The 14491-nt window shown below is 43.0% G+C and overlaps 1 protein-coding gene across 1 annotated transcript in view; it reads right to left on the bottom strand.

Moving 5' to 3' along the window:
• The window catches only part of SLC25A26 (solute carrier family 25 member 26), a 1812191-nt gene that overhangs the window by 231819 nt on the left and 1565881 nt on the right, over positions 1-14491 (bottom strand). The window contains exon 9 of the mRNA XM_069643784.1: positions 8854-8927. Coding sequence (XP_069499885.1) covers positions 8854-8927 — 74 coding nt within the window. The remainder of the gene's footprint in view (positions 1-8853; positions 8928-14491) is intronic.

The raw sequence follows: 14491 nt of genomic DNA, 5'->3' as shown, positions 1-14491 counted from the left end.
TGTGTGGCAGTCTGTTGGATGTTTGAACGCTGAGGTAGTTGAGGTTGAATGCTCTTTGAGACTAATTTTTGGTTTGATTGAAGTTGTTGTTGTAGTTTAAGTAGAGCTAGAAGTTCGTTGTTTAAGTTGGTTTTTTCCTGTCGATCACTTCTGGCCATTTCTGTTAGACGTTGTTGCCATCGATTTGAATGCTCTGCTTCTGAATTGAGACGGGCCTCTGTTTTGTTTAGGAAATTTTCGATATAAATCTGTTTGACGTGGATCATTGCTAAGAGGGTTCCTTCGTCTTTGATGTTATCATTCATGGATTCGTGTAGTTTGATGAAAGGTATCATGGTTTGAGAAAGTACTGCCATCAACATGTTTTGCAAATCAATCATTGTAGTTGGAATTCTTAGGTTGGTATTTTCGTCGTTTTCCGGTTTGTTGGGTGTTGAGGTAGGAGAATTGCGTTCTGTTGGTTCTGCTAGCGGCATTGAGTTGTCGTTTTTGTTTATGTTATCTGGTGTGTAGAAGGATTCTATTGTGTCGTAGTTAAATCGGTTGGGAATATTCTGGTTTCCTATTTGGTTCGTGTCGCTTTCTGTCTTGATGATTCTTTTTCCGGTTGCTTGTGTTAGACACGGGGTTGATGTCATCTGTAATTGTTGGTTTCCTGTAGTTGTACTAAATAATTCTTTGCGTTTGTCAAGGCTTGACATGATTGATTCTATTTCTGTTATATCCATTGATAGTCTTTTTGCTTTGAGTAGAGTTTTGGTGTTGGTAGGTTCTGGGAATTGGGGGCTTTTGGTTGAGTTATGAGTCTGTAGCCATGCAATTTTGGCTAATCTTGCTTTTTCCTTCTTTGTTTGTTGCAGTGTGTTATTTAAAGAGATGCATGGTTTGGTGGAAGTTCGTAATTCTTCTGGCTGCGGTTTGATGGGTTCATGGTTAGGAAAGTCTACGTTTTTATAGTAAGGATAGTCTTTATTATAATTGTGATTTTTGAATGAGCAAGTAGTATTGTCCAGTGGCCTTTGTTTTCCGTTGTTCTTTTGTTCGGTATTACCGGTTCGTTGTTGATTTTTTGCTGTGGCTAGTTGCAGCTCGGAGTTGTATGTGTCTTCTGTTGAGCCGAGAGCTTGTTCTCTGTCGTGTAGTTTGGTTGAGGGAGAGGTCTCTCTATTTGCACTTGGTTCTGCATGAGGCTGCGTGACGGTGTTAATCAAGATCAACTCTTCGCGTCTATCTTCAGGGCGGTTTTTCAATAGGTTGTTTGTCTTTTCCAGTTGTTCTTGTGTAGGACTGATGTTCGTATCTTCCGCTGGTTGTAGGGCTAGATCTCTTTGAAATGATAGTGTTGTTATTTCGTGAGATTGTTTTGTGTTGTCGGGAATCTTGGGGTCAGTTGGTCCGGGCGGTGGGTTTGCTTCTTCGTTAGTTGAAAATGCAATTTTGCCGTCTTGGGTGTATGATTTGTTGGAGACCAGTGTTAGCGGGGGGTTTTGGTCATGATTGATTCGGGTATCATGTAGTGGAGCACTCGAGGCGTCTTCTGCTTGGGCAATTAGCTGATCATCTTCGCTGATATTGACGCGGGGATTGTTAGTGATATGTTCAGAAGTCTCAGATGTGTTATGTATTTGTTTTTGTATGCTGGTTTGAGGTTGCATATCACGGTGGTCATTTGGTAGCCTTGTTGTCGCACTTGTTGTGTTTGTGAAATGGTCTATATTGAGCAATTGCTCAGTCTGATTGTGAGGTTTGTGTGAATGATGATGTTGTCCTCGTGAAAAGGATTGTTCCATCGTGAGTTGTGACGAGTCCAAGCCAGATTGGGCAGCTGTGTTAAGTTTTGTTCTCAATCTCGTCTTCGGGCGGGCAGCTGTGGTTGCTTGGGACGAGTTTCCAACATTTCTGCTTTGTTTGCTGATGGATCTGTTGTGTCCTGACGCGTTCGAGGTTTGATGGTGGTGATTTTATTCCTCCTAGAAGTTCGGTTGAGGTGGTGAAAGAGTTGACCACAGGATCCAAGGGACTGGCCCTTTCGGTCTCCTTTGGAGGTGGTAACTTTATTCCTCCTAGAAGGTTGGTTGAAGTGGTTGGATAGCTGACCGCAGGATCCAAGGGGCTAGCCCTTTCGGTCTCCTGCAGTGTACCAGAATTAGGAGTACTGATGTGGTGGGGGATTTCAGGGGTAGGTTTTATCTGTTGAGGGTCTGGCACGCACAAGATCCAAGGGACGCCCTTTCGTTCTCCTGGGTGGGAGGTGGTGTGGGCAGGACTGTCTATTACCCAGGTGTATCCTTGTCGGTTGCTCTTTCGCTCTCTCAGAGCGGGGTGTTATCAGGTAGAAATGTGATCTGTTAAAGGTCTGGCGGCCACAGTATTCAAGGGGCGAGCCCTTGCGGGACGTAGATGATGTGTGGCGGCTTGTCTATTTCCAAGGTGTATCCAGGAAGGATACTCTTTCGATATCTCAAGTCCGGGTGGTTTCAAGGAGAGATGTTGTTTGTTGAAGGTGTGGCACTCACGGGATCCAAGGGACGAGCCCTTTCGGTCTCCTGGGGCGCAGGTGTGTCTAAAGGAGATGCTCTTTCAAAATCTCACATCCGGGTGTTGTCAAGGAAGGATGTTGTTTGTTGGGGATCTGGCGCTCACGGGATCTAAGGGACAAGCTCTTTCGGTCTCCTGGAGCGCAGGTGGGTTGGGCAGGACTGTCAATGTTCAAGTGGCGGAGCTCTTTGCAGTGAGCAGCAGTGTTGAGTTTTCCGCAGGTTTTCTCCACGAAGATGCGTGTGGTGTTTGCAAACTAATTAGCAATCACTGGGACGAGTGATCAGCAAGTCCCGTGTTATCCTCAGTGGACGTCCTGGGCGTGAAATATTGCACTGCAGGACTGTGTGAAGATTTCGATGAGATGAGCCGTTTACTGCAGGCTTTAGAGACGTCGAAGATTCGCTGCTGGGGCGTAGGTGAAACTTGTGTTCGCGCGGGGACTGGCAGTTGCAGCCAGGGGTACCGGGGAGCAGACTGGGCCAGGGGGGCTGTCGGGCGTAGGACGTAGGTTTCACCTGGTAGGTGGATAGTTGGCGGGGGGGGGGCCTTAATGACACGCTGTCCGGAGAGTGCAGCTTTCGACAATAGAAAAGTTGTCGGAGGAAAGAGGGAATATCAGCTCAGGCTTGGTATGATGGTAGTGTACTGCGTTTGATGTTTTCACAGGGAGCTTCTGGTTGGTGTCTTTAAAGAAAGTTCCAAATGGATATAAGGAGCGGGAGCGCCACGGAGCCTGCAGAGCCTAAAGACCAAAAGACTGTGCAGCAGACTCCGCGGCCGCTACGGGGCTTGCTGGGTAATTTGAGTCCTCAAAGTGTAGAAGTAGAAAGAGGACAAAAGGGTAAAGCAAACCCTCACTGGAATCAGGAGCAAAACGCTGTACAGTCTCTCTCCAGGCACGACCAAAAGACTCTGCAGCAGACTCCGCCGTTGAACATTGTATTTTCTCAGTGCCTACAACATGTCTCCATGTCAATTTTCCTTTCCCCTGTAATGACATGGTAAAAACAGCAGGTTTTTGTGTGTCCTCCAACAGTTTCAACTTTTTCCCTTCTCAGCCCCAATCCCTCCCCCATCTTACCCCATCCCTAACTTTACCTCCCACTACCTTGCGCACCTTGAATGAACCGCAGCCCCGCCCTGCAACCCCTACCTCTCACTTATAACTGACCACTGGTCCTTCCATCCACCCTTGCAATTCTTCTCATGGATGAAGGACTGCAGGTCTGGGAGTTAGACCATACTTTACTCCCAGCCAGCCCACTAATATACTCTTTCTGCACTCTTCTTATCATCGGTAGAGCAAACTGAAGGCCTTAAACTGACCTCATAGGTGGATAACACTACTGGTTTACATTGCTTCATCCTATGAGTCTCAGTGTCCATGTTCATGAAACAGTGTTCCTTTCCCTCCATCTCTTTGCGGAGCAGTCTCCCTCGTCCTTGTCTCCAGCCAACTCCATGCTTCCTGTGGTGAAACAAATAAATGTGATTTCCCGTGTGCTAGCACTTTCAGTTTTGCAGGGAAGAACATCATGTATCTTACATTTTCTTTTCGTAGGCGGTGGCGTACACTGTCAAATGATCTTCACTGGTTTTGAACTACCTGTGTAAAGTCTGAGAAGATGAGAATCATGGCATTGCGCACTCCTGCAGAATCGCATCTCTGTCCCGGAGGTTTAACACTTTGGCCACAATTGCCCTCTGTGGTCCTCCCAGCAGTGGGGCTCTCTCTGGTACCCTGCGTGCCCTTTCCACTATACATCATTTCAACAAGACCTCTTAGGTGTAGTGTCTCTAGGATCAAATTTTGACATACAACTCCACACTTTCCTCACTGTGCATTCCAAGTGTCACCTGTGATTTTTTCCAGATATCTGTCAGTCTCTTCAGGCCCCCTGGACACCAGCAGCAGGAAGTGACAGCACCAGCTCAATGCAGTCCCTGTGGATTCTTCCCCAAGTAATGTGTAATATGAGTTACTGACCCTCTGTTATTAACCTGCTATCCTCGAGCAGGCCTTATATTTGCTGCAACCCAGTGTTGTTTCATTCGGCTGTTCCACGATGCAGCTTCCGTCATATACTGTCCTCTCTTCAATTCCCCCCACCTCTCTCTCTTAGCCTGCTCCAGGAGTTGGCCCAAACACTGGTCCACTCTGCTCGGTTTGCCGAGGGGTGAGATATCAGGAAGAATACTCCCGGTGCCAGGTCAATCCGTAGCCACGAGCTCCTCAGCTTCTCAGAAGCTGACAAGTAGTTCACCTCTGTGAGCCACTGCTCAGGTGGTGCCTCATGCCTTAAAGTAAGTGCATCCGCATTGAACGGCTGCTGGCCACACCCCCATGTCGCACAGTTTCTTGAGGAGCCACTAGATATGGCCTTTGCTTGTGGCCTCTGTGCATGGTGCACTAATATCTTTATTTTGGGCCCACTGGCCATTTCAGACCATTAATTTGTTACCAAACACCAATTGACCCCTGCCAGTAGATACACTAGTAGGCACTGCAGATATTAAACCTTTTTTTTCCCCTATCCCCTTATTCCTGCGATCATTTCACAGTAATCATTTCCAATAACAGAAATTCCTATGGTAGAGTAGCGGTTTGCCGATTCCCGTGACAGCGGGGAGAAATTGCTAAAAATGTAAAAGTCTTCCATGTCCTCACAGGCACTCAACATGTGCCCCTTCTTTTTTTCAGGTGCCCCCACTCCACTCAATTGCTTTTTCCCTCCATAACCCTCTCCCATTACCGCCCATCACTCATGGCTTTGGATGATGCACATTTTTTCTGAGTGCGTTTTGAGACCTTGTTGCTGTAATCTCGTGAGATTCCTGCTGTCTTCCCCTGATAAACCAAAAAGGTTCTACTCGTAACTGGCTCCCCAACCCACCCCCAAATCTACAACTTCACCTGGTGTCTTCTTTCCCACTCCCAACTTCTAGCCTGATGTGACTGCTATTGCTATTATTATAGCGCCTACAGCCAAGGCCATTTAAGCGATGTGGTTCAAAACAATCAATGTTCCCAAACAAGTGACTACATAAACCGAAGAGTGTTGAGTCTCTTTCTGAAGTCGAGAATGCTATTATACTCTGTAAAGTCATGGGGGAGTTAATTGCAAAGTTTGATGGCACCTTTTTCCTCCTCCAAATAACACTGAGTACTTTCATTTGCGGCTTCTCCTGGTAATATTGCGGCAATCACTTGCATCGAGCAAAAAACATAACATTTTTTTTATTTTTTAAATGCCTTTCTGCTGCAAAGCATAAAGGCTGATATACATATAAAGGTTTTAAGGAACAGGGGGTCAACCCCCGTGCCTCTCGAATATTTTACAAAAAAACTGAATGAATTTACCCCAAACCAGTCATGGAAATTAAGTTCATGTTTTGTGCGTAAATTGTTCATTTGTACGAAACCTGCCAGGTTGTGTTCACTCTACATCTGTTCAAAAACTGAACTTTTTCTCTATGAGAAAATGAATGGGAGTAGGTTGAAAACACAATTTTATGTTTTTTTAATAACGTTTTCATGTTTTATTCATTGGTCCCAAAGGTTCGAGTTCAGGCAATGACAAATCTTTGGTTTAGAAAATGTCATCCAAATCCATCCAGCAAGTCAAACGTTATTAGCCGCTCTCAACCTCTTTTCGTTTTAAGGAGCAGCGGGCACCTTGTTCTCTGTTGAATATTTGGATTTACTCCAAACCAGTCAAGGAAATTGGGTCAACGTTTTATGCCCCAATTGCTTCTTATTTGGTCCAAATCTGCCAATCGGTTTTCACGTTACGACTGTTCAGAAACTGCACTTTTTCTCTATAGGAAAAGGAAGGCGAGTAGGCTGTAAACAGAGTTTTTATGTTTTCTCAACAACTTTTCCATTTTCTAATACATTTCTCCAGAAATTTTGAGTTTAGTGGGGCTCTTGACAAAACTTTTTGTTTGGAAAATGTCATCCAAATCCATCCAGCAAGTCAAACGTTATTAGCCTTGCTCAGCCTCTCTGCTGTAAAAAAGCACCAAGGCCGATATAAACGTTTTACGGAGCACGGAACACCCCCTTCTCTGTCGAATATTTTAAAACTACTGGATGTATTTAACCCAAACCATTCAAGAAATACTTGGTCCAAATCGTGTTCGCGCTATGGTCTCTATGGGAAAATAAATGGGTTAAAAACTGTGAAACTGTGGTATTTTGTTTTCTTGATATTTTTTTCATTTTACGTTTTTGATCGCAAAAAATGTACAGTTTGGGGGGGGGGCCTTGACAAACTTTTTGTTTGAAAATGTCACTCAGCAAGTCAAAAGTTATTAGCAATAGAATTTTGGGGAAAAATGGCTGCTTTTTCATTTCCGAAATGCCTCTCAGACTCTCTGCTGCAAAGCACCATTGGTAAAATGTAGCTATAATTGTCATACAAATGGGACACCCCTTTCTCTATGAAATATGTTAACTGCTGGACGGAATAACCCCAGACCCCTTCCAAGAAATCGAGTCGACGCTTCGTGCCCAAGTGATTTCGTACCTGGTCCACTTCCGTCCAGCGGTTTTAGCTGTGTGCTCCTCAGAAATGTGGACTTTTTTGGGGGGGAAAAAATGAATGGGAATATTTATTTATTTATTTGGATTCATAAAGTGCCCAGCAGCACGGAGGCATCATGGCGCTGTTACAGAATATTCACTTGAAGCATGTTGTGACATTTGTTACATAGGAGACAGATATTAGAAAGACAGAATAAACAGTTGTTCCGTGGTTACAGAGGAACAATGATAGGTGAGGTGCAGTAAACGTATGGTTTAGTTAAACAGCTTTGTTTTGAGAGCTTTTCTGAAGGTTGTGAGGGATTCTTCCTTTCTTAAGTTCAGCGGAAGGGAGTTCCATGGTTTGGGGGCTAGTACTTCAAAGCTGGTTCCGCCAGCTTTGGCTCTGTTGAATGTTGGGACTGCGAGTCTGTGTGAGTACTGGTCGCGTATTGGTCTTTGGGCTAGAGCCCTAAGACCAATACGCCGAAAAGGCCAAAAACAGTGGTTATTTTGCTTTCTTACTCATTTTTTCAACAAATCTTTCCCCAAATGTCCAGTCTGGGGAAGTGGGGGGCCATGGGAGGTGTCTGACAAACTTGTTTCTTGCAGAATATCAGCTGAATCCGTCATGCAAGTCAAAAGGTATAAGCAATTCAATTTTCTGGTTTCCTATTGAACTTGATGCTCACCTAACCTTAACTATATATATAGTGCAGCAGTAATTTATTGAAAAAAACTTTAGTTAAGGAAGAGTTAAATTGAGCTGATTTATCGCAACAAAACCCTTGAAATTCTGCAGGTGTGGTATCCCCACTCCGGCAGAAGTCCTGCATGATGTCATTTAGTATGTCATTGTGGATCCCCTCTGTAATGTCATGTATGTGCTTTGCAACGGAATTGGGCACATAGTATGCAGAATAACTCTTGAACAATTAACAAATTTGCCCCAAAACGTACAGTTTGGAGGGGCCTGTGCAAGACATTTTATAGGAGAAATGTCTCCATATCTGTCTAGCGAGTCCAAAGTTATTAGCAATAGAATTTTGGAAAAAGTCAATGCAAGTTGATGTTATCATCATCACCGTCCTATTATATACATCTCTATAGCGATCTCTACATAACCCACAACAAGCAGTCAAGGTCTCCAGTGAAAACCCTTCCCCCACTAAAACATCATCCAGTGTAATACTCTGACATGCAAACCAACTGTCTGTCATGTGTCCTGTTGAAGGAGACAAGCCCAGCGTTTCTCTGTGCGTTTATCACCAAAGGCCAACCCACAAATAGCAAACCACAATCTGCAAATAGATCTGAGGCTGCAGCCAGCACTAAGAGGCCAAGTAAATGGCAGATGACGCACTTTCCCAAGGATGCATGGCATAACGCAAGAAAGATTGTCTAACCTTTTAACTTTCCTTTATTTTGAGAAAAATAATTAAATGCAGTAATCTTCAAAACTTGTAACTCGCACTTTTTTCTGAAATGCCAAGTGCTAATACTCAACTAAACTGCCAGAAGGCCTCAATAAATGCAGTGATTTACTGCTGAGCAAAGCAGTGTTTGACAAATTATGTCACAGAACAATCACCTGCAAATAGTGCGAGGTGGTTTGAAGGTGAAAAGAAGATAACCTGCTTTTAAAATAGAATGTGTGTCACGCCAAGCCGCTATCTGCCATCTGTGCGGCCCTTTGATCTTTCATCATCCCCGAGAAATTGTCGGCAGACTAACTAACATGCCAATAGTTATTTTAAGATTCAGATGCAACAGAAAATGGTTCTCACCCAGCCATTCCTTGAGTTCTCCAGATGCTATGTAAGGCAAACAACACGTTCCCGCTGGCGGTGCTGGATCCAGTCTACAATAGGGAAAAGAGAGCGACAAGTCACAGGACCAACGGCGCTGGTGTTGCATTTAATTTCTCTTGAATCGCACGCACATTAAGTACCTCTTGAATAATTCACATTTTACACGCACAGTCTGATCAGTTCGCAGATTGCCCCTATCCCAGATGCTCATATAGTGGAGGGCCGACACGCTCGCGATCTTAAAACTCAAATAAATGCATTTTAACTAAATACCTTGCCAAACTTCTTGTTTGTTTCAACATAACTGGCTGGCAATCATGCTGTAATTAGATGACATTCATTAGAGGGAGTCACGTGTGCGTTTGTCTAAAATCAGAGACACGGTTAAGTTAAGGCCCTATTCGATGTTAGCCACCAGCAGTTGTATTTGTGATATGTGAGGTACTGTACCAGCAACCAGGCAAAGGGATTATGCTGAATGTCTGTAGTACAATTGTTTTTTTTTTTAAGTCACTTGGCAAGCACAATCTACTGAATAAAATACTATAACAAAAAACAGTGTCCAGTTAAAGTACCGAATTCAAAAGGATCGAATGCCAAAGGCGAGTCAATTTGACCTAAAACAAAAGGGTCGAATTTTTTTTTTTTCAAAAATTTGAATTTTTGGGTTTCCGTTTTGTAAAAAAAAGTGTTTTTTACCACAAAATATGGTGTTTTGAGGGGACCCCCCAAAAAAAAAATTCAACCCTTTGGTTTTCGGTCCTTTTGACTTCGACCCTTTGGTCATTCGATCCTTTGCATTCAAAACTTTTACCTAGAACCACAAAAAACATACGCTATTAAATAGAGAGCTTGAAGAGTGCAGACTGCCTTCTGCCCCTCCTGCTGCTTCTCGCTTTCTACCGCGCCTAGATGTCACGAAGGATTAACTAACTTGGATTTCCTGACTTTTACTAACTTTGGGTATTGATATTTCCCTCTCTACCCTATATCCACAACATCTATTTGCTTTTTCATTAATATAATTCACCCTTTTCTTCTTATTTTTCTTAACCACGCCCAGCCATCCCAGCATTCGCTACAAAATCTGGCGGCCAGGTGCATCTGCGGAGTGCCTGAAGAGTGCAGACTGCAGTGCCGCACGCAGGACACCATGCCGCGCAGATTAACTCTTTTTCCCAATCCCCTTATCCTCTCTGCATATAAATCTTATCTTCTCCCAATGTTCGATGGCGTTGTATCATTTTATGACGTGTATGCCCGGTCATGGCTCCGCCTACCAAAATAAACCTTCAATCAGCAGCACTCCTCCGTGAAGGCAATTACAAATTAACTGGAGCGCGCCCCCAGAGTCCCGCTACTACCTCTGGTGACATCAGAACATTTTGTTGGAACGCTGCAGAGGACCCTACCGTCAGTCCCTTTGCGACAGAACGTGAAGGTACGGCAACAAAATCAGGTGTGAACGATCTAACCCAAGGGCTCTCCCGTGTAACACACACCATAACAGATGCCACCATGGACCTCTGCACTACCCCCATTGCCACTGAGGCCAGTCATGATCCTGATGTTTAACTTACTCCAAATGCTTTAGTGACTGAATCATGTCCCCAAGAAGCTCAGGTGAATGTTCATGCCCTTGATTCCTCTGTAATTCCATTACTCTATTCGCAGGTTGTACTGACCAAACCAATGCATACTCAATTCTTCCCACAATCGAATGACATGCATGAGCCTACGGACCTCAGAAATCTGAGATCTGAAAGTCAGCTACCTCGCTCCTCTACGCAAATTCCTACGACTAATGTACAACCACACAAAGCTGACCCCCAGATTACCAGACTCTCCAAATCTTCTCAATTGTACCCCAATGAAGAATTTGCAGGTAATCGATCACAACTAGACTCCAACTCCTCTCTAGTGGCGTCATTCAGTAAGCCAGCGCCACAACCATCTATCGGATTTCTGGCAAATACATCGCTAGAAACTGCTCTCCATGCAGTTAATTCAATCATCTACATGCTGACTAAGTAATATGAATTACTGGATCAGAAATGTTTTAACCAAACTATGATAACGCAACTCTTAGTAAGAAAAGTTGACTGAATAGCAGGTAACTATGAACAAATGTGAATGTCATTTGACTCCCAGTTCTAATGTGCCAGTATTAGTTGACTCTATACAAAATGGTGGAGTAGCAAGCAGCATCTTGCCTAACTCTGAAATAGCCGATTCCATTGTTCTGGTTATTTCGGCTCCAGTGACTCCTTCATCTCAACCAGACTGCCTAGAAACCTCAAATTTGCCCTCTCAGAAGTACCCGTATAAAATGTATTTCGACCTAGGCAACAGGCCAACGAAAAAAGAAAACCACAAAAACTAAAAAAGGAATTTGTGATACTAGCATCGAGACCTCCAAAAAATCTAAGAACTTATCACTACCGACAAAAAAAAATGCAACCAGAAAACAAGGAATTTTTTAAATAACCTTCCTACCCCCCAGAAGAGTTCTTCTGTAGTGGCTTCTGTTGAGTCAGCAGCATTCGACGGGCAAGTACCTGATCCGGCGAATGCTGCTTGCACTTCGCCATCACAGAGTAAAGATCTGGACAATGCTGCAAAGGGACCCAGCATACCCATAGAAATAAATGACAATGTACAACCATCCTCATCCAACCCAATAACTGAAGCCCTGGCTACGGATGAGGATCTTATCAATTTATCAGTTTACAGCACATCATCTCTCCCAATTATTGAAATTGTACATCGAAGTCTCCACTCTGCATCAGCCCTCATATCGAAACCTAAACAAAGGTTTTGTGTAAATCTAGATGTTGAATCCATCTTTTTCAAAACACTAGCACAAAAATGTGATGACAACGCAAGGGCTATATCAAGAGCGACTCGGGAAGTCATGGTAGCCGCGCCACCTAATTAACAGCAAAACTCAATACTTTGCAACACCCATGATTGCGTCAGACCTCAGGTACAAACTGACTTAAATAAAGGCTATGACCTCATTAACAGCATAGCCTCTATCCCAGACAGTGATACTTTAGTTCTGACCATGCTAGATAGGAAGGAAATGGATCCATATCCTCACAGAGAACGTTACTAACCATATTTAAAGCGATAAACACACTGGGACATAAAAGATCACAAGACATAGAAAGAGTGATCTACCTCGACCCCTCCAACCCAGATAGAGTGGAAATACAGATACTATCCACAATAGTTAAAAACCTAATCTGGCAGACGCGAGAAGAACAGCTTCATCAAGGTCTTCTTATTGAAATAAGGACAAACTCCCCAGTTAGTCCACATGAGCAGATGCATCAACACAACATTACAATAAATTAATCCTCCAATACTGAAACTGAAGAACCCTTGACACAACAATCATGTCGTCAGTGCAAGGGAACCATTCCGGACCCCCAGCAGCAACAGAACATTAATCCACCTCCTCAGCCTAAATCAAGATGGTCATGGCTATCTGATGCGGTGAAAATCCTAACAGCCACAAGCAACCACTAGCGTGAGATTTTTGATCAACCCACACAGATCTCACTTATGATATGGAACACTAGAGGCTTCATTCACCTCCTAACATCTAAATCAGATTTTCTTAATATCTGTGATACAGCCATGCTACAAGAGACCTGGATTACCTCTGAACCTGTGTGGCCTAACCATAATATAGCCTGGGTTCCAGCAATCAAAGCACAAAGGGGGAAGACCTACAGCAGGACTCCTAATTGTGATATCACTCAATTCTGGCATGCACATAGAAAAATCATATTCACCTAATCCAGGCATACAGCTAGCGATCATAACAACCCCAAACTTCCTCCACCCCTTCTTCCCCAAAACAGCCTTGATTAACATCTACTGGAACCCTCCAGTAACCAATGACTCCAAATTCATACAGCTACTTGAAACAGTTCTTGATCTTATCTTCCTTGATCCTAAAATACAAACAACTATAATAGCGGGAGACTTCAACATGAACTGTTTTATGCCACAATCAAAGGACCCCAATTCGAGAGTATTTAAGTCGACAATGCTGATTGAAATCGGACAGTTTGTCATGTTAAATGGATCCTTTACCGAAGATTCTCCCGCCAATTATACCTGGTTTAGAGGAGCACACTCATCTATCATAGACTATGTCTATGTATCTCACAAAGCGAACAAGAGAATCGTGTCTTTTAAAGTACTATTGAATTCCGCAAGCGACCATAATGTCCTTCAGGTCAAACAGCTTCCTCATAATGCCCAAGCCACTCACCTCTACCCAGAAACCCTGATCATAAATCAGGGTCGGAATCGGCTGGCATGGAAACCTCATTAACTAAATAAACTGCCACACAAATTGTCCTATGATTTTAGAAGTAAAAACCATATACAATGCCCTGATTATTCCAATTATATAATGGTTCTCAATCAATGTAATCACAATCTCACACGTCCAATCTTTAAACATAAATACAATTTTATTCCAAAAATACAAGAACTCAAAAAAGATCTACGGCAAGCATTGAGAGCACTTTGCCCTACAATCTCTAAAAGTTACAGAAATCATCTGAAGATGAAATATAAAAACAAAATAAAATAGATTATAGCTACTACCAAACAGGCGCAAGCACAACAAATGTTATCTGCCTTAATGTCAAAATCTACAGGAGCAATATGGAATTTGATCAATGACTCAAAAGCAAACACGACTCAGTCTCTAATGCGCAACACCGTTGATCAACAAACCTGTATGACACACTTTACTTCATTACTATATGACCCTGCGCTGCAATTTGACACTACGACTTGCAAACCATTAAATCTTTTAGAGTTCATCAAGTACGACAAAGACGATATCATTATGATAATCAAGAAAGTAAGCTCATCCAGGGCACCAGGCCGCGACACACTCTCAAACTTTACTCTGAAGCCTAATCCAGAGGAATGAACCTCGATTTTAGACATTATATTTCATCAAGAAATTCTATCAGGAAATGTCCCTTCTTCCTGGTGTGAAGCGATCATAATCCAGGTTTTTAAGAAAGGCAAAAGGAGTAAGCCGGATAATTACAGACCTATTGCACTCCTAGACGCGCTAGGAAAGATATCTGCCAGACTTATTCTGGATGCCTTCTTGAAATGGCTTGAAGATACTAGTCGCCTAGACAGGCATCAGTCTGGCTTTATAAAGGGGGTCGGTACCATTTTAAACCTAACAATCTTATCAGCAATCAAGAAGCAAGCAATCACAAATAAACAACCAATGTTTTTAGCTTTAATACATTTTAGACATGCTTTCGACACAATATCTCGTGAACACCACTGGAATAAACTGAGCAATGCAAAGTGTCCTACCCATATTATATATTTTATTTGTAAATTTTACTTAGAAACCAGTATTAAAGTTAAGCTGACAACAAATGGATTACTAACACAGTCAATCTTAAGAAACATACGGCTAAAACAGGGATGTATCTTTGCATCGATTTTATTTTATTTTTATATTAATGATATTGGTGACATTTTTAAGGCAGTCCGAGCATTTGCCCCAAAACTAGGATCATCAGAAATCGTGAGCCTGCTATATGCAGATGATTTA

This window comes from Ambystoma mexicanum, chromosome 2p (assembly GCF_040938575.1).
Source record: "Ambystoma mexicanum isolate Mex_15411 chromosome 2p, UKY_AmexF1_1, whole genome shotgun sequence".
NCBI classification, from domain to species: domain Eukaryota; kingdom Metazoa; phylum Chordata; class Amphibia; order Caudata; family Ambystomatidae; genus Ambystoma; species Ambystoma mexicanum.
Note: the sequence above shows the minus strand (reverse complement) of the source record. Positions and strands in the feature narration are given on the sequence as shown.